At 39.7% G+C, this 24606-nt stretch overlaps 1 protein-coding gene across 5 annotated transcripts in view; it reads right to left on the bottom strand.

Moving 5' to 3' along the window:
• Positions 1-2776: 2776 nt before the first annotated feature.
• Positions 2777-24606, bottom strand: part of LOC133422689 (septin-9-like) — an 83981-nt gene continuing 62151 nt past the window's right edge. For 4 of the 5 annotated variants that reach the window (XM_061712721.1, XM_061712723.1, XM_061712724.1 and 1 more), the window contains 9 exons: positions 11050-11259; positions 9069-9197; positions 8791-8872; positions 8464-8601; positions 7137-7254; positions 6762-6857; positions 6556-6652; positions 5671-5722; positions 2777-4245 (listed from right to left, as the gene is read on the bottom strand). In XM_061712721.1, the coding sequence (XP_061568705.1) occupies positions 4104-4245; positions 5671-5722; positions 6556-6652; positions 6762-6857; positions 7137-7254; positions 8464-8601; positions 8791-8872; positions 9069-9197; positions 11050-11259 (1064 nt within the window). In that variant the 3' untranslated portion in view covers positions 2777-4103. Of the gene's footprint in view, positions 4246-5670; positions 5723-6555; positions 6653-6761; positions 6858-7136; positions 7255-8463; positions 8602-8790; positions 8873-9068; positions 9198-11049; positions 11260-24232; positions 24376-24606 lie in introns of those variants that run through there. The other variant, XM_061712725.1, reaches the window with a different exon arrangement.

Genomic DNA, 24606 nt, shown 5'->3' with positions numbered 1-24606 from the left:
AGAAGAGACAAGGAAATTTCCCAAAGCCTACACAACCCAGACAGACAAACATATCCGTCACATGCATATTTACAAGCGGGCGTTTACATGCTTGCTAATACTCATTTTCAATAACGGCTGCATAATCGCTGACGCACATCTGCGACTAGTTTCATTACTTACAGTAATTAGCCAGAAGCAGGCACTGCCAACGATGCTCTCTTCTCTGTCTGGATCTTTTTCACCCTCTGTCTCAAGAGCTTTCTAGAGGCGTGTGTGTGTCAACAAGCATACCAGTTTTACACACAGAGCAGCACGCTCCTTCCATCTCCTTTTATGACCAGTTACTGTCATCACCTGCACCACGTCAAGAGTCTGTTATCAACAAGAAAGTGACCCTTTGAACTGTTAATCTAACCAATTACAAATCCACTCTCCTGCATAATAAAACCTCCCTCTTAGCTGTGATTTCTTTGTTTTTCAAATCCTTTCTGGTACTCTTGCGGGAATTCTTATTTCAAACCCACCACACCACGTCTATCGGGGCAAATCCATTTCCTTCCTTCCTCTCTTCTCAGACGGCTAATTGAATTTGCAGCAGACTTTTAATTAACAGCAGCGCTGATTTGCATAGAGCCGGATAATTTGCATATGGCCGCAGCCCCTCCCCGACGCATGTCTGAGTGCCTGGCACCGAGCCAAGGGTATGGGTGGAAACCGACTTCGGAGAGGGAAACAAGGAGGGAGGAGGGGACGGATGCAGAAGGAGAAGGTGAGGCGCCTGGCAACAAAGAAAAAACAGCAGATGGGGAGGAATTGGGGGGGGGGGGGGGGGCAGACAAATGAGGCAACCATACCTCATGCCATGAGATTGGAGAGCAGGAAAGGTAAACATGCAAATGCGTACACAAACCTTCAACACACACTCACACACACACACACACACACACACACACACACACACACACACACACACACACACACACACACACACACACACACACACACACACACACACACACACACACACACACACACACACACACACACACACACACACACACACACCCAGACGGCTGACAGACGCTGCGATCAAGTTGGCCATTTGTTAATCTCGGAGAAACATAATGCGATGCGGTTTCATTAGGCTCATCTCGAAAACAGGTGTTAATTGGTACCATGTAGACTCCATGCAGCTGAAATAAAACTCAATAAGGCTCAGCACATCTGTCAAACAAATGGAGGTGCAGCAACTCACGAGGAGCATGGCAACTACAGCTTCTGATGGAATTAAGGTGAAAAAAACCAACAAAACATTTCACCTCCTGTTTAGATTAAAACATTTAAATCACCTCTGTATACTTTAATCGTATCCAGGATGAGCATTCACCAAATGCTGCACGTCTGCAGGGCTCGTTGCGCTCTGATCGGAGCCATCCATCACCTGCTGCCAGGTCTAAACAATAAGCAAGCTTTTCAAATTACATCACATTACATTCAGGGGACACTTGTACCAAAACAGCTTTAAAGCGATGTGGGGTTCAGGGTGTTTGCTGGGAGTTGAGGATCCTTCGCCACAGGGTCACACATGCCTATACTTAATCTATGCTTGAGCCATAACGCCTGGTTAAGGTGGTCTGTCCTACCTAGTGTGCTGTTGTGGATGACAGACAACCTGGCAGCATCGTGCCAAAGCTGCTAAACTGTCACCAAGAATTGAAAACAGCTGGCACGGTGCAATCAGGCACATATAACCCATCTGATACGCTCCTGCTAAAACTCAGCACGCATTCAAGCAGACCTGCATCCGCGAGCATCTGAAACGCAGCTTTGCTGTGAAGCAGACTGTCCCTTTCTCTCTCTCTGAGTTGCCAACTTCATCAGTATCCATGAGGCATGTAGCTCATTAATGAATGTCATTAAAGCAGGCGGCAGAGTGCTGGGTGGCATGTGGGGAGGTGGCGAGGCGGCGAGGCACGGTCAGTGTGTGTAGCGATGCAGCCGCTTCCAAGCAGTTTTTGTAAGTGTGTGTGTGTTTTTGAAGAGAGAAAGGGGCAGGATGGAGAAAGAAGTGTGAGAATGTAGAGGTTTAATGTGGGAGGGTTGTGGTCATGGGTGTCACAGGCGGGTGCCACAGAGGATGGCGCACGGCAGACGCCATTTAGAAAAATACCGCAGATCGCCATTTTGAAATGCTCTGAATGGCGAATCATGAGTGAAACGTTTGTTATGATTTTAAAACGGTTAAATGATGAAATGTCAGGTCACATGACAACAGCTATGCTTTGATGAGTCATCTCATTTAAGTTCTCATATCTGGAATAAGAAGGTGCAACTGTTCGTCTCACACCTTTACACTTCAAGAAAATGTCTATTATTTTAGATAGAAATGATTTTGATGATTTACTTGACTTCTGTCTTTGTATCATGTAAATTCTGCTGTTCTCGTCAGTCCCGATGCTGATGTCTGCAAATTCTCACACGGATACGTCTGGAGCTCAGGACTCGTCTCCTCCCGTCTCCCATAATGAGGGAGAAAAGACGCGCTCGTGCATTCAAGTAATTAGTGCTAATCAGCTAGGCACTAGCCATATTGATTTCAGAAGCTAATCAAGTAAAAAGGCTTAACGACAACTTAAGTGCTCCAGTAAGTGAATTACACCTGCGATGAAATGCTGAGGGGATCCAGCGTTGCAGAAAATTATCTAAAAAGTGGTGTTTTAGCCGGCATGGAGAGTTTTTACAGACCCAGCTCTTTCTCTGGGTTGTAAACGGGAGAAAGTATAAATCAATGAAATATTTACAACTTCAATCTTTATTTATTTAAAATAAGATAAAGGAAAATTTGTTGTCAATAATACAAGTACAAAAATGTATCAGAACACAGATGAATATACAGGACAGAGCATGACAGTGACAGTTTAGGGGATTATATGCGATTGACAAGATCCTTGGTACATCAGAGGAAAATAGGAAGAAAAAAAAAACTCTCTCCAGATAAATGACACAAACGACTGAAATAAGTCTAAATGTATTCAAGTTGGAAACAACAAACCTGCTCTTTCCAGTTTCAGCCAACATGCTAACATTCTCCAATAAATAAGGCACTATGGTGGGCCTCAAAGAAGTACATCTATGTGTGAATACGTTGTGTTACCGTGTATGTGTGCATGTGTGTGTGTGTGTGTGTGTGTGTGTGTGTGTGTAATCTCAGTAATTGGACCACAACTGATGAAAAACATTCACATTTTTTTAAAAACGCACATAAATACTTTTCCGTCTTAAATCACTCTCAAGATATTTGAATAAATCAACGACGTTCTTAAATGGGAATTTAAAAAGACGTCAAAGACATCTATATTTAAGAAGATATGAACACTTAACAAATAAAGCAAAACACAGACGGTGACGAAAACAAAACCAGATAATCAAACATATGATGTGCTATTTGGTAACCGTTTGTCGTAGTGGGAGACGGCTGAATGATGCAGCGCTCCGCTGTTGAACGTACGAGCCACGTATTGGGAAAGTGCTGCCCGGCCCTCTTCAACACGCCTCGTCAATGACATACAACGAAGTGATCAAGTGCAATAATGGGTATTATCACTTTTCACACAGGCTGGTATAGTGCGTGCTTAAAGACAAAAAACAAAGCAGTTCTGCTGTGTTCTGTTGTTGTGGCACAAAAGAACTGTAAGAAAAAGACTCGCCAAACTTGCAAAACGATGTTACTGATTAAAACAAATGAGAAATAAATGGAGGAATTGTGACAGCGGTCTGTTGTCTTTGGTATAAACGGACATGTTGGCAAATATTAAGTGTTAGATCTGTAGGCAAGTTAAAAAAAAAAAAAAGAAAAAAAAGCTGCAGCACATTATGAAGACTAAGCCTTCACTTCACTGTCTTTGTCAGCAAGAGTGAGAGGGTAAGGTTTGTTAAAGAGGCAATAAACTGACATGAATAGTCCTTTCAGCTGCAGAAAGTCATTGAAAATCAAGTCCCTCGGGCAGGTTTCTGAGTTTCTTTCCCACCTGTGAGATGGGGGCTGGGGTGGTGGGAGGACTGTCCTTGAAGATCAAAGTCTCACAGCTGATGCATCACTCTGCAGATGGGACAGGTGGCGTCTACATCTCGTGGGCGGCCAGATGATGTTCCGGGAGGCCGTTGGCATGAGCCACCGCCGTGTTATTCTCATTGAGGCGTCTCACGCGATACATTTCGTAGTGGATGCTGCTTGTGATGTCCTTAATGTTCTGCATGTGGGTCCTTAAAAACAGAAAACAGGCCAACGAAAACAGTTAAGGAGATTAAGAAAACATGCATAAAAGTTCAAACTTACACAGAGCAATGTGTTGAAATCGCCTGAAACTGTTTGTATCAACACAGAGAACAGAAGTGTCTTGTTATTCACGTGTCAAAGAGACGTGCTGCACCTCTATTCAATCCAGCTGTGTATGCAGATGCCGTAATACACATGTTTTTGCTCTTCTACTATTGTATTTTTAAATACTGCAAACAGAGGTGGCCTACAATTTAATACAGAATAGGTTGGAAGAGCGGAGCAGCCCTGCTAATGTGCTGCTTCTACCGTGACAGATTTACAATGAGGCATATCTACTTTAACGTTCCAGGAAAAACATTGATGCATTCTTTCAGATTCTAGTTTATAATCAGAAAAAAAGCATTATAGGAAGATATTTAAACAAAGAGTATGCTCCAATTGTCACAAAGATCTTTAAACACATGAAACATTTCATGTAAGAGGCTACAAACCTGAAAAATATATGGATATAAGGTCACAGCAATGTGCACCAGCTGTTACTGTTACTGTCATAGCAACCATCTTTAGTGACTTTTACACAATGCCCCTTTTGCTCAGTCGGGTGAATTTATAATGGTGTGTTAATTAAACAAAGTAATTTATTTAATTGTATTAAATTAATTTCCCTTTGGGGATGAATAAAGTACTTTTGAATCTGAATTGAAGCATCCAGTGTTTGTTGACTGTCTGAAGAGTTAAAATAAGGTAACAGTTTAGATTTACTGAAAACTAAACTGCATGAAGTTATATCTGTATGTAAAAACTATCAATTAAGATACAAAGCAAAAAAAAACGTCTGGACATTGTTTATAGACTAAAACTACGCTTGGTGCACACCAGTCACTTCTGACTTATCGGAGAACAACTTAGTTATAAAATGTCATGTTTATCTATTTTTGTTAAATAAATCCAAGGGCTTTTTTTTGGACCATTCTGAAAGACAATACTTATTAAATATAATTTACTCCAATTTGATATTCATGTGAAATGCAAATAAAAGGAGAAAAAAAGGAAAAGTTGGTGTATGGAAATATTTTGGTGACATATGGAAAAATGTTGTTTTGGCTACTTTTTCACTATTGAACTGTAATTGTTTAAAACTTGGACATGCTTTAATAATGGACACTCGGTCGGCGTATTATTTAAATACACTGATCTCATGGAGTCAACCAAGTTCCTATAAACTTCCATTTACAAGAGTTGGGAGCATCTACATGTGTTTAAGTTTGAAACCAAACGTCGAGCATTCACTTTGAACAGATGTTTTGAAATCATAAATCACTCAGTAAAAAGGCATTTGTCAGATTTAACATGTTTATTTCATAACCCATATTATGATGTGTGAATGAACCAGATAAACATCTACTCACCTAATGAGGAGGTCCCGCAAGTAAGCAAACTCACAGTGGGCTATGTTCTCAACTACACAGAAAAGAGGGAAAGAAGAAAAACAGTTTTTATAACCTTTGGGGGGAAAAAAACTAAAACATAACAATGTGAGCTGTGTGCTTTGCATTCATGACTATTTAATGTTGAGCTCCTTGAACTGTCCACTAGAGGGAGTCAGGGGCCTTGGTGACAGCAGTAATATCAATTATGTCATCAGTCAGATGCCCTCCCTTGCAGCACAGATCTTTATAACTACATCCGCCTGAGAAATTAAGAATTCCTTCACAAAAATCTCCCACCCGTGTGTGTGTGTGTGTTATTCTGCAGAGCTGACAGGAAATTAAACTTCCTTAATGAGACACTCTATTAAGGGGTGGTGCCTGTCTGGAGTGGATAACATGATTAAATATTGAAAGCCCAGTCCTATACTGAAGAAAAAAAAGTGAACAAATGGAAGAAAAGGGACGAGACAGGCCTGCAGGTAAAGCTGAACAAAAAACAAAACAGCTTGTAATCTACGAGGATCAGGCTGTATTTATACACAGGTATTAAAGACACAGCCAACCAAAAAATCAACTAAATATCATCCATTAAATACTGCTTTATCCTTTGAAAGCATCCACACTGCAACTATTATTTGCGTGAAATAAATCAGGGCTTTTCAGACACATCATCTGCTGCAGGCCTGAGCCAGCTGCAAGGCAGAAGACGACAGTCTGGGAACTGAAAGGAGCATTGTTGGCACAGACTGTGACCCCGTCCCTTTTTCTCTTCTTATTAGAACCACTTCATTGTTAATTGTGTGTGTACCGTTGTGCTGAAGGATTACAATAAATGATAAACGCAGAGAGGAGCGAGACTTGTACCTTCAATAGTTCCCCACTTGGTCTTCCTCCCCAGCAGCCTCCTACCATTGACCTGGTACTCCTGGTCGCTGCCCACCACCGCAAAGGGGATCATCTCCTGCTCCAAAATTACAAGGTCAACACACTCATGGTCAGTAAAAAAAAATAGTCACAACTCCTTCCAGAAATATTACACTTTTGTTAAAGCTTAGAAATCACGCCATTACCCTGATCTTTTCATTAATCATCCTGTCCTCTGCATCCTCGTCAAATTCCTTCTGCGGGTAAACATCAATCCCATTGGCTCGCAACTCTTCCCTAATCTGGAAAGAGCATGTTCAAAAGCACAGAACAAAACTTAAAGTATGATGTGTAAGACCTTAATTCACAGGATCTTTAGACAAACATGCTCAGTCTTAAGATGTCTTGAGATGCTAAATAAAAGTGCTTAAATCTGCACAGTGTAGATTAGAAGTGGCATTACCAGGATTAGTGACCAACTATGATCTGTAAATAAAAAACCTCACTTGATGGATATTTATGCATTAATATTCATAAAGCAGGAAGAAAAAAAAAGAAGAAAAAAAGCAGAAAGAAGCTACCTTCTTTTTGAAAAAGTCCCTCTCTTCCAGCGTGAGTGTATCTGCTTTGGCAATGACTGGAACAATGTTGACCACCTTACTGAGCCGTCTCATGAACTCTACATCAAGAGGCCGCAGACTGAGAAAGGAGGAGACAAACACACATGAAACTAATAAGCCTCACACCAGAGGGCAGATATTCCTGACAATTATCCCAAAGGAAAGGAATGACTGCAACAGATCTACAACTGTTACCACGCATCCATGACATGATCATATTACAGCTACTTGATGAGAGGACTAGCGGCCCACGAAGGAGCCTTTCCTACAGTATAGTGTGAAAACGCATCTGCATGCATCAGGGCAAAGGATTCTCACCCGCCTGACAATAGCATGACCTGTGCACCCATGCAAGAGCACACTGAAGGACAAGAGGGCAAAACTGACACACACACAGACTTGCCGTCTCCATAATCCTTCTTTCTACTCTCTTATTAGGCTTTTTAAGGGAAGCCCCAAGCAGCTGCAGCTCCGGCCATGTGACTTCTGCAGTTTAGGATCAACATAAAACATCCCTGGCTGGAGACACAGGGCTATTTCACACCAGCACTCTGAGTAAAGACGGGCAACGACACAATAAATTAGTAGAGGCGCAGCTCTCGAGCTGGACTCAGTTATCAACTGTATTTTTGCGTGTAGAAGTGGCAGCTGCTACAACATTTTTCTCTCCTAGGCCCCAAGAAAAAAAAAAAAAAAAAAAAAGTATGGTTAATCTATCACCTCCTGGACAGAATACCCACCCCCTAATTCCCTCTTCTACTACACCCCAGTCTCTTGAGCTCCAATCACGAGCTGAGCCAAGTCAACTGAGTGCAGAGAAGCAGGGCAGCTTAGGTACTTCGATCAGAGCCAGATGTGTGCATCTGTAACAAATCCATTCCTAAAACGTGGGACCCAGTGCTGCTTCTATGGCTGACAAGGAGCAGCCTCTCTTTCCAGTGTGCGCATTGGAATATTTGTTTTCTTGTTCTGATGGGAAAGCGCAGGAGTCTGTGTTCAATATGAGGCTCACAAAGCCATCTGACATTGCTTAAAAAACTGAGAATAAACAGTCTGTGTGAGTATCTGCAGACGCGAGCAGGTAAAACAGTGTTACTGTCTGTAACAGCAGCAGCTCAAACATGTTTCCTCTCACCAAGTAGGGATTTTTTTTTTAAAAGACTGAATGTGTACTTTTTTTTTGGTTAACTCCTTGAAGGGTGACAAGGAAGACATTTTTAAACTGTGTTTATTTCTGGTGAACTTAGACTTCATCTTTATAGTTACTCATGTCAGTGTGTGTAGTTACCAGTGTCCAGTCGGGGGGATGAAGTATATGCAGCAGTGGACTCTAGAGTCTGGAATCCTTTTCTTCCTGTTGATGTTGATTTCCTCCTGTAGGTATGCTTCATACTGGTCGTTAATGAACTTCATGATGGGCTGCCAGCTGATCACGGGAAGAATAGAATGAAATAAAGATCATGGCGGATGGGGACAGAAAAAAGGAAAGAATGATGTCACGTAGAAGGTAGGAAATCAAAAGAAGTGGGAGAAGGGGAGGAGTGTTTGGTTAGATGATGATGTCAGTACAAGTGTCATATCTTTAATGGTTGCTGCACTGATGCTGAAGTTGTACCAGTTCTCATTGTTGATCTGATCTCCAAAGCCCGGTGTGTCAATGACTGTCAGCTTCATCCTCACTCCCTTCTCCTCGATGTCTCCACACACAAAAAGAAACAAACAAACCAAACCACACACACACAAGGCCAGTAAGTGTCAGCGCAGCATATACAATGTCCTAAACACATATCTTGTGGATATCTTGAAAGAAATGGTGTTGAAGTTGGAAATTAATTAACTACAGAGAGAAGCAATATGAAAATGAAGGAAACAGTAAAGCTGGCTGAGCTATACCATGACTGATGGACTTTATCTCAATTGTTTTGGGTATCTTCTCCTGGGATGTGGCCAGCACAGACTTCCGGCTGACTTTAGACTTGAACAGCGTGTTCATGAGAGTAGACTTTCCCAGGCCACTCTGTCCTGCAGGCAAGAAGGCAGACAATGAGTGAAAACACAAGAGTTTACATACAGATACTATAATAAACCCAAACACAATTCAGTTCAGATGTTTCATGATCGCCTGAAACTCTCAATTAATTTGGACTTGGGTTGTTGTGGTACCGCAGTGACAAACAGTGTCGTCCTGCAAATCATGCAAATGCTGAACTTTTCAAATGTTCTACTACAGTGAGGTCATTTCTGACATTAATACAATACAGCCCATTCACTGTGGCAGTTTGCTGATTAAATGCTCTGAATCTGGGATAATGGAATAAGTGCAATGTTTACATGCCAATGGGTTAATGGCGAGGAGTTAGGAGGGGCCCGCTGGGAAGTGACAGTGCACAGTTCATCTTCAGGTTACGTCAACATGGAAAACCTCCGGCTTTTGGAGATGAACTCTCAAAAACATGCACATCCAAAGGCAATCAGCGGCACATGCCACATGTAAAACTGGCATATCCCGGCATCTGGAAGTCTTTGGAGGCACCACATGTAAAATCGGTCCTTCTATTACCTTTTAAGTTTTTTAAAGCCAACATTTGCAAATGAAGATTCTGTGCTTGGCTCCTGTGCAGTATGTGATTAAAACAAGTTTTTTTAAATGTATAAATACAGATTTAGAAGCTATGAGCAAACAAGACACCTTACCAGATGAAAATCATTTACCATTACACTTCGTGTTTGCCACTGTTTGTGCCTTTTTTGACAGAAACAGGGAGATTTTTACCTGCTTTCTTCTTTAACACAGTTTATCCAACAGATAAAGGAAACGTGCATGTCCTGAGTACTTTGCTTTACTTTTCAAACATGCAAATGCACCACTTCAATATCAAAACTGTTAGACCAGCCATGGAAAAACTAACGTAATCATGCAATCCTTTTCTTAAAAAAAAAAAAAAAAAAGCATCAATGCGTCTTCTTGTTCCTGTTGTGCTCATTTTTTTGTGGAAAAATGTCATTCAACACTTTGAGCCCAAGGCTTTTTCTGAAGCAAGCTTCTTTATACGAGACAGAGACTGTCACGAGATCAATAGATGACTGGGACCTTGTTCAAGTGTCTATAATTAAAACCTTTTTTCAAAAAAGGTATCAGATCACAGTGTTGAGGTCTCAATGAAAGACTGCTGCTGCTTATTAAAATAAGACTGAGGCCTCAATTTTCTGTCAGAAGTTGATGAGAGAGAAAAGCATCATATCTGAATAATAAGACCCAAAACAGTTGACTGAGGTTGTTAAAAGATAAACTGACACTCAAGTATAATTTTTGGAGTTTATGATTTAGTTTATGATTTTTTCAAAAGGACTTGTTGTGATGAAGAAGCTCAGAATATGAGAGCAAAAGAAAAATATATATAATCAAAAATATTCAGAGTAAAGTGCATTTTTTCCCCTCAGCCTAGGTGGTTTTGGGGAGATTCATGAAGTAAGGGATGATCTGGATGCAGGATAGCTTTTTATTCAGCCATGGCAGAGGTAATGCAGCCCTCCGCTGCTCGACATGTACTCAAGTTGGGATTCAAGTTTAAAGAATGAGACAGCTAGATATATCCAGTAACATTCAGTAGGAAGCAAACATCCTCAACTCTACAATAAATCTCATTGGTTCAATAATTATTTTTGGGGGGTATTCTTGAGCAATCGCAGTAGTGTAACCATCCACAGTGGATCACCCAGACTCCACACAGCCGGAGTTGAGTGCAATGACAAATGCATGTATTGCCTTTTGCTCTGTGAGGGTGATACGGACCAGAACGTCTTGCTCCGCTACCATACTATTTGTCACAATTGTGTTTTCTGTGATTTTATGAAGTGTAAACACACAACTTACCTACAACCATAATGTTGAGTTCAAATCCCTGCTTCATGGCCTTCCTCCTCATCTGCTCCAGAATGGCATCAATGCCCACATAACTGAAGTCCACCAGGGGGCCGCCGGCCTTCTCCCCGTACACACTCCCTACTGCCGGGGACACCATGGAGTCAGGCACCACCGTCTCAGACATGGCACTGCTTCTGTAGTTGAGAAAACCTTCTGGTTCTGGTTGGACACAGAGAAAGGAGGAGAAAAGGTTATGATGCTATTGAGGTAAAATATGGAGGAACAAAACTTTTAACGGGAAGGTGAAACAATGTGTGCAAATATAAAAAACAGATACTGCAGGGAAGATGAATAAGTGGACGAGAGAGGTTCACTGCCGTTTGTCTTGGAAAGTGTCCAGGCTACAAGAATGTACATTTCTAACAATGACCAAAAAAATGCACAACTTATTAAACTGTCATGTTGCCAGGCCTTTTTCTCGATTCATGTTAGGGCTGGGCGATATATCGAGATTTTAATATATATCGATATATTTTCAAACGTGATATGGTACGAGACAATATCGTTTATATTGATTATTAAATATATATATATATATATATATTTTTTTTTTTAATGATTTTGATATAGCTTATTTTGTGACAAATTGACTTGTTTTATTTGAGATTTGAACAAATGTTTTGTTATTTTCACAACTGTCAACCTCAGTGGAAAAGTCTGTCTGTTACTGTCTACATTGTATTAATTGCACAGTGTATTTTAATGTAATTGTTATGCAGGAAAGGGATATTTGTTTTATTTTATTCAAGAAGCATTTTTATTCTATATATGCAGTTTATTTTTATTTCATTTGTTTTATACATTTTGATATTGTGCAGACCTCTGTTAATAAAGGTACCTGTGTGACATTTGGCACGAGGTTTTGTATTAAAACTGTTTTTTTAAGGGTTTGCCTCAGAAAAAAATGAAGCTAACAGAGATGCTATGCTATAATGCTTTGGGGGAAACCCCAATTATGGCACAGAAAAAATATCCATATATATCGAGTATCTCCATTCAGCTAGAAAATATCGAGATATGACTTTTGGTCCATATCGCCCAGCCCTAATTCATGTTAATGAAGATACACAATCAGCTCATTTCATGGATCTGCTGTATGCTGGGAATAAATAACTTGAGTGGGTAAAAGGGGACATTATGACGAGGGATGTCTTTTTTGTGATTAAAAGTAAATATTTGGGCATCTGAAGTTACCGTACTACCTTCTAAAATATTTAGAGGTGACAACCCTGCTACTTGGTTGAAGGCTGAAAGTATCTGGAACTCTGTCATCCAATGAGCTGCTCAGACTTGCGTGGTACTGAGACATCACACACTCAGATAAAATTATACAGCCACTCCATCTTTATCACCACCCTGTTTCAGATCTGGCTGCATTATTTTTGTACATATGGAGGGGGTAGGGAAAAGCTGCAACATTAATTACAAAAGAAGCACGCTCCATACAAAGGGAGGGCTGGAGATAAGATGCCGGAACCCGCCCCCAAAACAGCAGCTGTACATGAGCTCTAAAGAAGTGTTTGAAAAGTTGTTATTAGGGGTGGGCAAAAATATCGATATGGCAATATATCGCAATACTTTTCCAGCCGATTCAATATCAATATTCAAAATTTGAATATCGATTTTTTTTTATTTATTTTTTTTATCCCCGATCTTTTTCCCATTCTATCACCCAGTGCTCCTACCTAAGTGACAGTCCTGGGCATTGCCACTCTCTACCAACTCTGGGAGGGCCCTGCACTGAGCCCAGGTTTTATTTCACGTTTTATTTCATTTTATAATTTATTTTTTATATAAACACAATTGCCTGTCCTTAAAAAATGAAAAATAATGGACAGAGGTTTATTTATTTATGGATTTATATCTATACTGACTGATCACTGTGCCTGTCCTTGGTTTTAGTACCCATCTTTCTTGTGTTTATTATCATTTGCCACATAATTAAAGCAACCTCATACTAAATTTAATGTTAATTTCATATGATGTAAATAATATGAAAAACATATACAAATATGTTGTAACTTTAGCTTGTATAGTTATAATAAAACATTGTTTTGACTCAGTTTGTCCCATGAATTGTCACTATAATCTGATGAACGTGCAACTCAGATTTTTAAGATCCATCACTATCATCTGATGTACATATATACAACTTGGATTTTAAGATGTGTAATGCATTTTTAAATTTTTCGGTGAACTATGTAGAATATAATAATCGGGATATCGCATAATCGGGATATCGCAATGTGTATCGTATCGTGGCTCAAGTATCGTGATGCGTATCGTATCGTGAGGTCCTTCCCAATACCCACCCCTAGTTGTTATATACGACATCTCTGATAATTTGATCAAAAAATGTTACATTTGTGTCATTCAGGACATCAGGACACTGGGTCAGTCTTAGGGCTGGGGGGTGAGGGGGGGTCCATGTCTCTTAAAGTGAATGATTCTCCATCAACATGCAACAGCTCTGCACTACATGCCAATAACAACATTTTAGGATGCTGATATTACGTAGGTGTAATGTTTACACAGTGAAGATATGCTCTTGTGCTGCACAAACAAAACATAGAACAAGCACAGAAATGATTGAGTTCGACAGTAGAACACAGCACCCACCGTTATAATTTACCTTTATTCATCCCACAAGTGGAAATGTACAACTCTGCTTTTTTGGACCCATCACTAGTTGACTAGGAGCAGTGGGCTGCCATTTTTCCAGCACCCGGGGAGCAGTTAGGGCTCAGGGGCCCATAGTGGTTCACCTCGGTTGCCATCCCGGGGACTTGAACCTGGGTCTTCCAGACGCAAGCCCACCTTTGTAACCATTATGCCAAAATACAAGCTGCAGCTACGTCTCACTCTTACAGCGACACGATTATCAAAAAGTATGTTTGTTCGTTTGTGACTCACTTATTTGCATTTTCCTGGTAGAGTTTTAGTTATTACTGAAATGTGCTGGTTGGGCCCGTGTTTGTATGTCAGCTGTGTTCAATGATAAGTGGACAGTCACAGTGTTGCAACATGAAGTTGCCCAGTTTGGTATATCTGCCCGTTAGCTTAAATCTGCTTAATCCATGCATAGAAATACTAAAATAAAGAAAACATGTCAAAGTAAATGACATTCCTTAATACAAGAGGCAAAAAAGCAAGATGCACTCTCTGAAACAACATTTATTGCTAATCCATCCATAGTTGTTGGGATATTCTAGTTGAGACAAAATATTGTGGGCCGGCTGATAAGATTGCAGCTCCCTCTGGATCCCAACAAGCACAGCTGAATCACCTCCCAAATTTCAAACAGAAGGGATTCCTGGTCTCATTCCAACATAGTCTCTTGACTCACCAGAAAACTATTAGAAAATACACTCTCTAGTATTACAGTACTTTGGAGTTGGCAGAACGAGTTATTCCTGCCGTTTGTTTTGATAGTCATTATCTTAATGTTCTTCAGTGGAATGTCTACAATTGTATGTCATTTCAAAAGATAAATATTCAACTTTTGACTGGAGTCTGCGTGCAGAACATGAGTGGGGCTGTAACAATGTATTCAGTCAGTGTAGGTGAAGAACTCGGATTACAGTGTTTATACGTGTCTGCATGCAGCTGTTCCCCTTCACAAGGCCTCCCGTTCCCTTGCTTGTGAGTGCAGCATTACTGTCCTGTTGATGAGAGACTGGAGGGGGGAAAAAGCCCCCCAAAAACAAAACAACCTGAAAGTTGATCCATTCCCAGCACTAACAAATACACAGGGAACATGTTTTAGTTTGTGCATTTAAACATGGTGATCACTACAACCCTGCACACACACCTGAAAAGCTTTTACACACACAGACAAGTGCATGGAGACATGGAGACACATACAACCGTATACCTAGATTGCTGACCAAGAATTTAACAACTATTGGTTTTCTGCAAACATATGGACTGCAACAAGATGCAGTAGCACAGACAACAAGCTGGTTCAAGTTGCATTAGCAGCCTTGCATTGATTAATGAAAGGAGAACAGAAATCAGAGGTCTGCAACACCACTGTGGAAACTCAAAACCTTGAGCCCTTACTTTAATAATGTGCTCCATTGTGTGAGTCCATGTGTCATACAGACCCACCTATGAAGCAGTTCTCCTGGCCTCTTTACCACTTCCCCATCCTGTTCCAGCAGTCAGTCAGCAACTTCTGCAATTCCTCCACCTCTCCACTGCACCTCCCTTGTTCTCATACCTTTGCTTTGCTTGTGATCTTTTCCCTTCTAATCTCACCATTTCCTCTCTACTCATTTTTGACCGTGGTTCTCCTCTCACGAGTTTCCTTTTTCACTCCATCTCTTCATTATTCCGTTGTCTTTCCTCCTTTTCATTGTGACACTTATCTCCTTCCTTCCTTCTACTCATCAGGCTCAGCTCAAACATCGTTATCTGTTTTTAACAAAACCTTTACTCCTCTAGTTGCCGCAGTGGATGTTGACACTTTTTTCTTTTTTTGATGGTGGCCACAGGCTAGCAGACCTCGACAGGCAAGGCTGCAACAGCAGAGTTTCACCTGAGGCATGATACCAGCAAAACATCAAAGCAAATGGACAGAAAATTAAATAGGACGACAGACACTTGAGATACAAGGGTAACCTGTGTGCACTCAAGTATCATCCAGCTTTAGCGGGAACTTGAAAAAGCACTAATATCTTTATTAGGTGATAGGGCTGGGCGATATATCGAGATTTTAATATATATCGATATATTTTCAAACACGATATGGTACGAGACAATATTGTTTATATCGATTTAAAAAAAAAAAAATATATATATATATATATATATATATTTTTTTTTTTACATTTTTTTTTATGATTTTGATATAGCTTATTTTGTGACAAATTGACTTGAATGTTTTATTTGAGATTTGCACAAATGTTTTGTTATTTGCACAACTGTCAACCTCAGTGGAAAAGTCTGCCTGTTACTGTCTACATTGTATTAATTGCACAGTGTATTTTAATTTAATTGTTATGCAGGAAAGGGATATTTGTTTTATTTTATTCAAGAAGCATTTTTATTCTATATATGCAGTTTATTTTTATTTCATTTGTTTTATACATTTTGATATTATGCAGACCTCTGTTAATAAAGGTACCTGTGTGACATTTAGCACGAGGCTTTGTATTAAAACTGACTGTTTTTTTTAAGGGTTTGCCTCAGAAAAAAATGAAGCTAACAGAGATGCTATGCTATAATGCTTTGGGGGAAACCCCAATTATGGCACAGAAAAAAATATCGAGATATATATCGAGTATCGCCATTTAGCTAGAAAATATCGAGATATGACTTTTGGTCCATATCGCCCAGCACTATTAGGTGAGCAAATTAATAATGTGAACCTGTTTCAACTGTTCAAAAGATTTATACCCAAAAGGTTGTGTAAACTGATGCAAACGTCTGAGGATCCACCGTGCTTTGGGCTCAGTGTTAACAGGGACACAATCCACCTCCACATGGTCCTGAACAAAATTAATCATATGGATAAAATCAGTGCAACTTAGCTTGGAAATGTGGGTTCTCATCATCTACATATTTCCTTTGCATTGTCCTTGAGTGCAGATAAATGTAATATTCTCAAATGACCAGTCTATACTCTATAAACAGTCTATGATGCACCAGCATTTTCATATTCACTTTACTTTCTAGACCAAGACATTGTTATGATATTCAAGGTACTGTATACATATAGGTTATCGATCGGAGCTCAAAGTACTAGTTAATATTAACATTTTTTAAGGAGTTATGGTTAAAAACATGCAGACAACACGAGGCAGAGTGAATGGAGGAGAAACATAAGGATTAATACCGGATAACTAAATGGTTATCCAGAAAAAAACCACTTAAAAGCATTGTTCACTGTTCTTCATGAAAACAGGCCAACAATTTCCCCCAAAATCAAAGAAGTCAAACACCATAAATAACCCTGCAAGCATGCAACACAGAAGAGACCTCAAAGCACTGCAGCGTAGCTGTGGGAAACGCAGCTATACCCACCAACCAAATAAATCATTTTCATTGCAGGTAGTAAACCGTCGTCAACTTCAGTAAATAAAAAAATCCCACAATGGAGAGATGTTGACATGAGAATGTCGAGCTGTGAGTGAAGCGTACTCTGTTGTTGTTGAGAGTCAAACCAGAAAGCTGGAGAACTTTAGAGTAACCTCCACATGAGTATACGGACCGTTTATCAAACAGAGGTATTCAGCACCGTCTGCTCATCCATGATGTACTACGGCTCTGTAATGGTTCTTGGACAATAAACACAGGTGTCAGGAGCCGAGCATTTGGAGTACAGTCCTTTAAATGTTAAAACATTTGACCTCCATCTGTGAAGTGTCAGACTGGTGGCTCAGCAGCTGCTGCGCACTAATAACACTGACCTGAGCACAAAAAGCAGCTGGTGTCGGATCAAGCAGGATTGTAAAAAACAGCACAATGTAGGAACATCAGGTGTTTGAATATTTACATTTAAGATGCGTGTTCAACCACACTAATCAGGTCTGATCAGATTAAATTATTTTAGCAGGGGGTTAAACAAGCTCCTCAGCCGCAGGTCAACTGATTCCCAGCTTCTTCATATCATGGAATCTGTTCTTTTCCTCCCCGGAAAAATACATGTCCTGTACATGTAATAAAAACTGTTTAGGTTAACTGCAAATTAAAAAACAAAACAAAAACAAAAAAAGACAGCTGCACAATGTGGATGTGGTAGATTGGTTAAACTTTTGTCAAACAAGCTTCTCATTTAAGACCTTTAATTGTGACTGTGACTTCTTTAGTTATATCCTTTTTATTTTTCTGAAGACGTTGTTTAAGATTTCTTTAGACTTATTTCTGGAACAAAACATAGTTGAATGAACTATTGCATACAGACTTCATATTCAACAGCCATTACTGATTTATAAATTGATCCTCTCAAAAAAATCTGCTTTATGCATTGTTTTTCTCCTGTTAAGGACAGTTATGGGGTGTCAGAGATAATCTGCTTCCTTCAACTGTATAACGCTGCAAAATTTTTATGAACAACGAGAGAGAGCTGGGAATGACTTCTTGGTCTTGCTGTGATGCTGTTTTCAATTACAGTCACTAAAAGATTTTTTTCTTGCTTCCAGAGGATCAGATTGCTTTGCTTTTTGTAAATACTGTCAGGGTCTAGTATACCACAAAGCACTTTTAAAGAACAGAAGGGAAACAAGAGCAGGGAGGAGGAAAAGCACGACAAAAAGAATGGTTCAGAGATATGCAAGACATAAAAAGAAGAAACAAAAAGGAAGAGGACCAGTGAGTATGGGGGAGGTAAAAAAGATAAAGGTCAGAGAAAGGAGGACACAGGAAAGCATGTAGAATCGAGGAGGGGGAGGAAAAAGGAAAGACTGTGCAGACAGTTGAGTTGGTGATTTATTCTACTTTTGGGCCTAAGGCATTCCTCACTAACTACACACAGGCCTTCAAACCAGGATGTAAATACATTTTAAAGCAGCTAAACATGTCCTTGTTCACTTCATAGTCTTCCTAAAAATGCACTGACAGAAAGAAGAAAACTGTGACTGTGTCCTGTGTATTTAGCGGTGATGTGGCCGTGCCACAGCTGTCCAGAGTGTTGATCTTGACAGCGTGGTGAACAGGTCACAGGTCATGTTCCAGTTTAGGTTGGAAAAGAGCTGTGCTCAAGTTATTTCCCTTATGACAAACCAGTGGTTTGACCCTCTGTTCAAGCTGGCTTGAATCACAACACAGGAATCCAAAGAGAAATGGACTAGAAACTTAGAGGAAGAGAAGAGTTCTTGTTATTTAAAACAGCGAGTCACACACACACACACCAATTCCTTGAAACTTTGATCCAACGAAGCATTTCCCTTAATTCAGAAACTTTTACAACAGTAAGCTACAGTATGTTTTCCCTAACTTTGTGAAATTGTAATAAGCTAGAATTCAAAAAGGGTCTGTTTTTCCACTTTCCATCCCTCATATTATAAAAGAAACGCCGGAAAATGTGATTTAAAAAAATATCCTTGTAACAAACTGTACACCAGTTAGCAAAAACTGCAGTATCAGTGCAGATTGGGGGCGTTGGTGCAGATAAGTTAAGAGATCAGTGTACTGAATGTGCAAATGACTTTTCTTGTCATTGAATTCAGAGCAATTTATCTTTTAATTATCCATCATTCCTCACAATGTATTTAGTTAGATGCACAGCCAGAATTGATGCATCTTCAGTGGTCGTATGGAGCTTCAAGTCAAACATACTGTATGTTAGAGGACTAAGTGATCCACTAAAATCTCTGGGACCGACTTTAAAACATGTAGAATTCATGACAAAAGGAGGTTTGCTTTAAGGTTTCATCTTCACATTGCCTGATTTGTTTTGATCGAGACCCAAATGTTTCTCGAGAAGTCTGTGGGCTGCTGGAAAGTCTATTTAGTGAGATAAATCCAAAAAGTTCCTCCATTCTGCCTTTCAAGCAATTCTTACCAACACAAAAACAGATGGTGAAAAGCCAGTTGAAACAGTTGTGTATTACTTTTGAACTGGGATGCCACCAACCATCAAGCACAGAATAACAACACTTTATGAAAGACATAAACATACAACCACACACAAACACATGTTCAAAGCCCCTGACGGTGAATCTCTTAATAAAAAGGATGAAACTGTTGTTGTGGCAGTGAAAACATTGTCAGTTGTGTTATTAAAGCCAGTGTTTGTGCTGCAAGGCTGAGTTCCCAGAGTCTTCGTCTTTCAGTTCACTGAAGAAATATGCCCTTCGACCTGCAGGGTTTAACTTGCTCATCATGTCACCTGGTACTGGACCCCACTGGTCTCATTTTCCTTTTCCTTTTGTACAAGTATGATGGTACAGTACTTGAATGCATGTTTGAACGCCTAGAAACTAGGCGTTACTTTGTTGACAGTGGAGAAATGCAAATTGCTGTAATGACAGTGAAAGCCCACAGGTTTGTCTAGACTGCCAGAGGAATGTGTTCGGTCTCCACACTGCAGTGGTGCACAAGAGAGCTGTTGTCTTTCTAGGCTCCTCAGCTGCCTCTCACACCAAGCTGCCCACAAAAAAAAGGTGCCTCAGCATTCTTGGAGGTTTCATCCACATATTATAAATCAAATACATGAACCAATACAGTACAAATGCAAGGAAATAACTTTATGGACTAACGTACCGATCCAAGACTCATTTGCTCCAATTTCCATCTTAACAGCTACAATTATGGAAAGCAAGGCAACTGCAATACAACATTCCTCACATACAACAGAGGAAATTTTATGCTTTAGAAAATATTTGACCCCAACACAACTGAGACTCTTGAGGTTCTCTAGAAAAGGATTTGATTCGAAATCTGTAAGCCATTAGGTGGTGGTTGCTCGCTGACAAGAGTTGTTCTTGATATTAGCCAGGCTGTGGCAGGCAGTAAATGTTATCTCAGTGAATGAGGCAAAAAAATCTATCAATGAAATGGATGGCTCACAAAGTAAGGGTCCACGGGGTCAGAAGAGCAGGAATCTGACCTCTATACTCACACATGCCTGACCTCTACACATGTGAAGACAGACAGAAATGCTTCACCTCAGGGAAAGGAAGAGTCTCATACAAAACAGACAGTTGTTTATGGATATATGGGTAATATGTTTCATAAATATTGCTCAGTGCATTTTGCACAAGATGTGCAAATGCATATAAGGCAGTTTGTGTTCATTATAATGTGGACACCAGTCTACTTCAGGGGGCTCTTAACACATCTACAGAACACTTCATATTCAGAAGAGTCATTTTTAGAATGAGACATCAACGTTCTTTAAGCTTTGAATATGAATGTGGGCTCACTACTTTATCAACAGCACGTCAGGGAATAGTGAGGCTTTGAGTCTCTCCAGAACATGCATGTATGATACGAGCGTCACTCAGAACCTCTACAAGCATCAGAACCAGTATTTACGGGGTGTGACTGACCCACATACAAACTTAGGAGCACAGTTGCAGACAATTCACTTCAGAAGACCAAACGTCTACAGGACTGTCTCAGAAAATTAGAATATTGTGATAAAGTTCTTTAATTTCTGTAATGCAATTAAAAAAACAAAAATGTCATACATTCTGGATTCATTACAAATCAACTGAAATATTGCAAGCCTTTTATTATTTTAATATTGCTGATTATGGGTTACAGTTTAAGATTAAGATTCCCAGAATATTCTAATTTTTTGAGATAGGATATTTGAGTTTTCTTAAGCTGTAAGCCATGATCAGCAATATTAAAATAATAAAAGGCTTGCAATATTTCTGTTGATTTGTAATGAATCCAGAATGTATGACATGTTTTCTGAGACAGTCTTGTATATGGACTTAAACTTTATAAAATTAAGGTATGTTCATGGTCTCCTCAGTTCTTGCATGAAGCCATTTCAGTTTTGTAATATGGTACTTGTTTTGGAACTTTACATCAATCATGATTAAGCAGAAAAGGCTTTACACTCTGTAAATACATGGTGTATCTGGCAGAAACAGTAACTTTATAAACTGTGATCTAATAAAGTTGACGAGGCCATGTTTGCTCCGAACACAGTTGATATATGCTATATCTTTTAAATCATAACAGATTAACAATAAAACCAATTCAATCTCTTGCATGGAAACATGCCCATGTATCAGACGCTAGATCCTGAAAAAGTAAGAGAAATGCTTTCAGCTTTTCCGTCATGTTGTACTGTATGTGGGACTGCATTTAGCCTCGGACGAGTCAACAAAGCCGTTTTGCTGCAAATTTTATAACTAGCTAGATAACCGATCTGGGCTTTATCACACAAATACATCTTCTGTGGAAGCCAGTGTTTACAGGACTTTCCATACCTACTTAACTGGAAGAAGAAGAAGAATTCAAGTAATTTTGTGAAGGGCAAAGTTTAAACATGGCACCAAACCAGACTGACGAATCAAAATTTAGCTGTACATGTGGTTATTGGAGTAATATGCTGAGAGTGAGTAACACCCTTTCAAGAGTCAGTGCTGCCTTATAGCTGATCTATTTATCATCTAATATTTTGTCAATTACCAACCTTTTTCCTACTCTACAAAAACTACATGAATATGAGCTACGTCCTTACAGTTAATACAAAATACACATGCAAACATTAAAACTGACACCAGCTATTGTGAGAATGTACATCAGGCCAAAACAGATGAACCCTCATCAATGTTACATAGCACAGCGCGCCTGTTACATTCATGAAATGTTTCGCATTTCAAAGCCATTAGGCTAAATGTGACCAATTGATACATTATCTTACCCTGATGACTCAGTGAATCACAGACACACAAAGTAGGTGCAAAATACAAAAGGTAAAGATGACCTTCTCTGCTCCCATTACACACTGGTGAAATGCCACAGTCCGGTCTTGTCTGGTAATGCTCAGAGGCCACAACAGAGCTCCTTTCAACAGCTCTGTGTGTGTTTAACTGTGTGTGAGTCTGTGCATACTTTTGAGGCAAACCAGAGGCGGATGAAAAGGTGAGGGATGTTTGGAGTTTTCCAAGATCTTTACTAAAAAAGTCTCATGTTTTGTCCAGGATGATACCAGGATTAGGCCCAGCTGCCCCACTGCAATGATCTGCTCAACAACAGCAGCAGAAAAAGATGAAAGAAAACACTTCAGTAAATCCTGATTCTCCTTATTCCTAATACAAACAAATAGGTTGTTTTTTACCTTTACTTTTGGCTCGCCATATTTTCTTATGACTTGATATTTGTTAGATTTAAATGTTATTGAGTACTGGGAAGCAGGTTAGCTGCTTTACAAGCTAGCTTGCAGAGTCATTAGTTCAATCAATTTGGGAGATCAGAAAATGCAGCGACTCATTTCCAGTGAAGACGAGGCTTTGCATGAACTCCAATGCAATGCAGGAAAGAAATGGAAAGTTGTAACTAAAATAATCAAATCACTAGTGCTTACTGGTATGTACTCATTGGTAAAAGAAGTTGAACAAGGTAAAAGTCCAGCTGCTGACCAATTACATTTGGACTAAACAAATACATCCATCAACCATTTCATCTTAAAAGATCTAGACTCATTCAGTGGAGTTGGCAGAAGAAGCTATAGATCATTATGGCCTCATGCAAACACTATGTTCTTTATAATGAAAAACATTGTATCTACAGAAAGAATAAAGACTGGTATTTCATCTCAAACTTACTGTTGACGCTGCAATACACATGTACATACTATACATCCTTTCATCTATATATTTACGATCCAATACAGATTCATAAAATGGTACTTCAATGTAGCTGTATATTTTTTTACTTTACCTTCCATGTATCTACAACACACGTATTTCTATAGATGGAAACTAGTAATAGTTTTGAGAAAAATAAAAAAAAAAACTTTAAAAAAAGAGGAAACGGTGTGAAAAAAAAAGAACTGATGCCCAGATTTCATCTTCAGCATTTCATAACGAGCACTTCCGACTGAAAGTAAAAATGACAACCTTACTATTACGTAAAATAGTTCCTGAAGTGGACTTTCCTGTGCCAAAACTAAACAAAAAGCTTCCCTTCATAAACAAAATGAAGCCTACGGACCACATCTGTGTGCTAACCATCAACAACTCTTGTGGGAGCTGACCAGCTGATCCTGCAGTAAGAAACAACAGGATGGACAAGAAGAGGAGGGCAACATTAAAAACTGAAATATTAATTTAAACCTTAAAAGGAACAACCCTCTGCATGATCACACATTAGTGTGTGTGTATACTGCAAATGCAGATTAAGGTAAAAGCTTTCCACAAAGCAGTCATGCACAACATTTGGGGAGTGAAAATCAGAGTGAACAGAAGACATGGATAACTATTCAACAAAGAAATGAGGGGAAAAAAAAGAAAAGAAAAAAGCTAACCTCACTACAGTTGCCGAGCCTAATCTATAAAAACTCATATTTTTTTCTTAACAACTGAAAGTCACCATACATAGAAAGCATGACACTGAAGTGAAACAACAAGAACACAGGACACTTCTAAGCTGGACCCCAAAACAACAGACCTTCTCCTCAAAGTAAGACGACAAACACAGAGACAAAGAAAAAGGAAAAACTTACTTCCTTTAGCTCCGACTGCGTTCTTACAAACACACTCATGCACACACGTGCGCCCTCCAAGTATGCAAAGCACTGAGTGCCTGTGTGTGAGAAAGACTCGTCCCCCGCTGCAGTGGAGCTCTGCTGAGAGGCCACTGCAGTAGCTGTGGCAGATCCATCCTGCCCCTCCCACCAATGCCCGTCATGTGACTCAGCAACTAAAGCAGCCAGATACGCCCACTTCCTCCAGATAACCCCCCGCCCACTGATGTTCAAAAAAATAAAAACACAACAAAATGATAAATATAACACTTTAGTAGACATCACAGTGGACGAAGAAAGAGTGTGAAAGTGTTTGTCTGTTGTAATGTCTAAACAGCATTAGAGACTCATTA

The sequence above is a fragment of the Cololabis saira genome, chromosome 21, assembly GCF_033807715.1.
Source record: "Cololabis saira isolate AMF1-May2022 chromosome 21, fColSai1.1, whole genome shotgun sequence".
In the NCBI taxonomy this organism is placed as follows: domain Eukaryota; kingdom Metazoa; phylum Chordata; class Actinopteri; order Beloniformes; family Belonidae; genus Cololabis; species Cololabis saira.
Note: the sequence above shows the minus strand (reverse complement) of the source record. Positions and strands in the feature narration are given on the sequence as shown.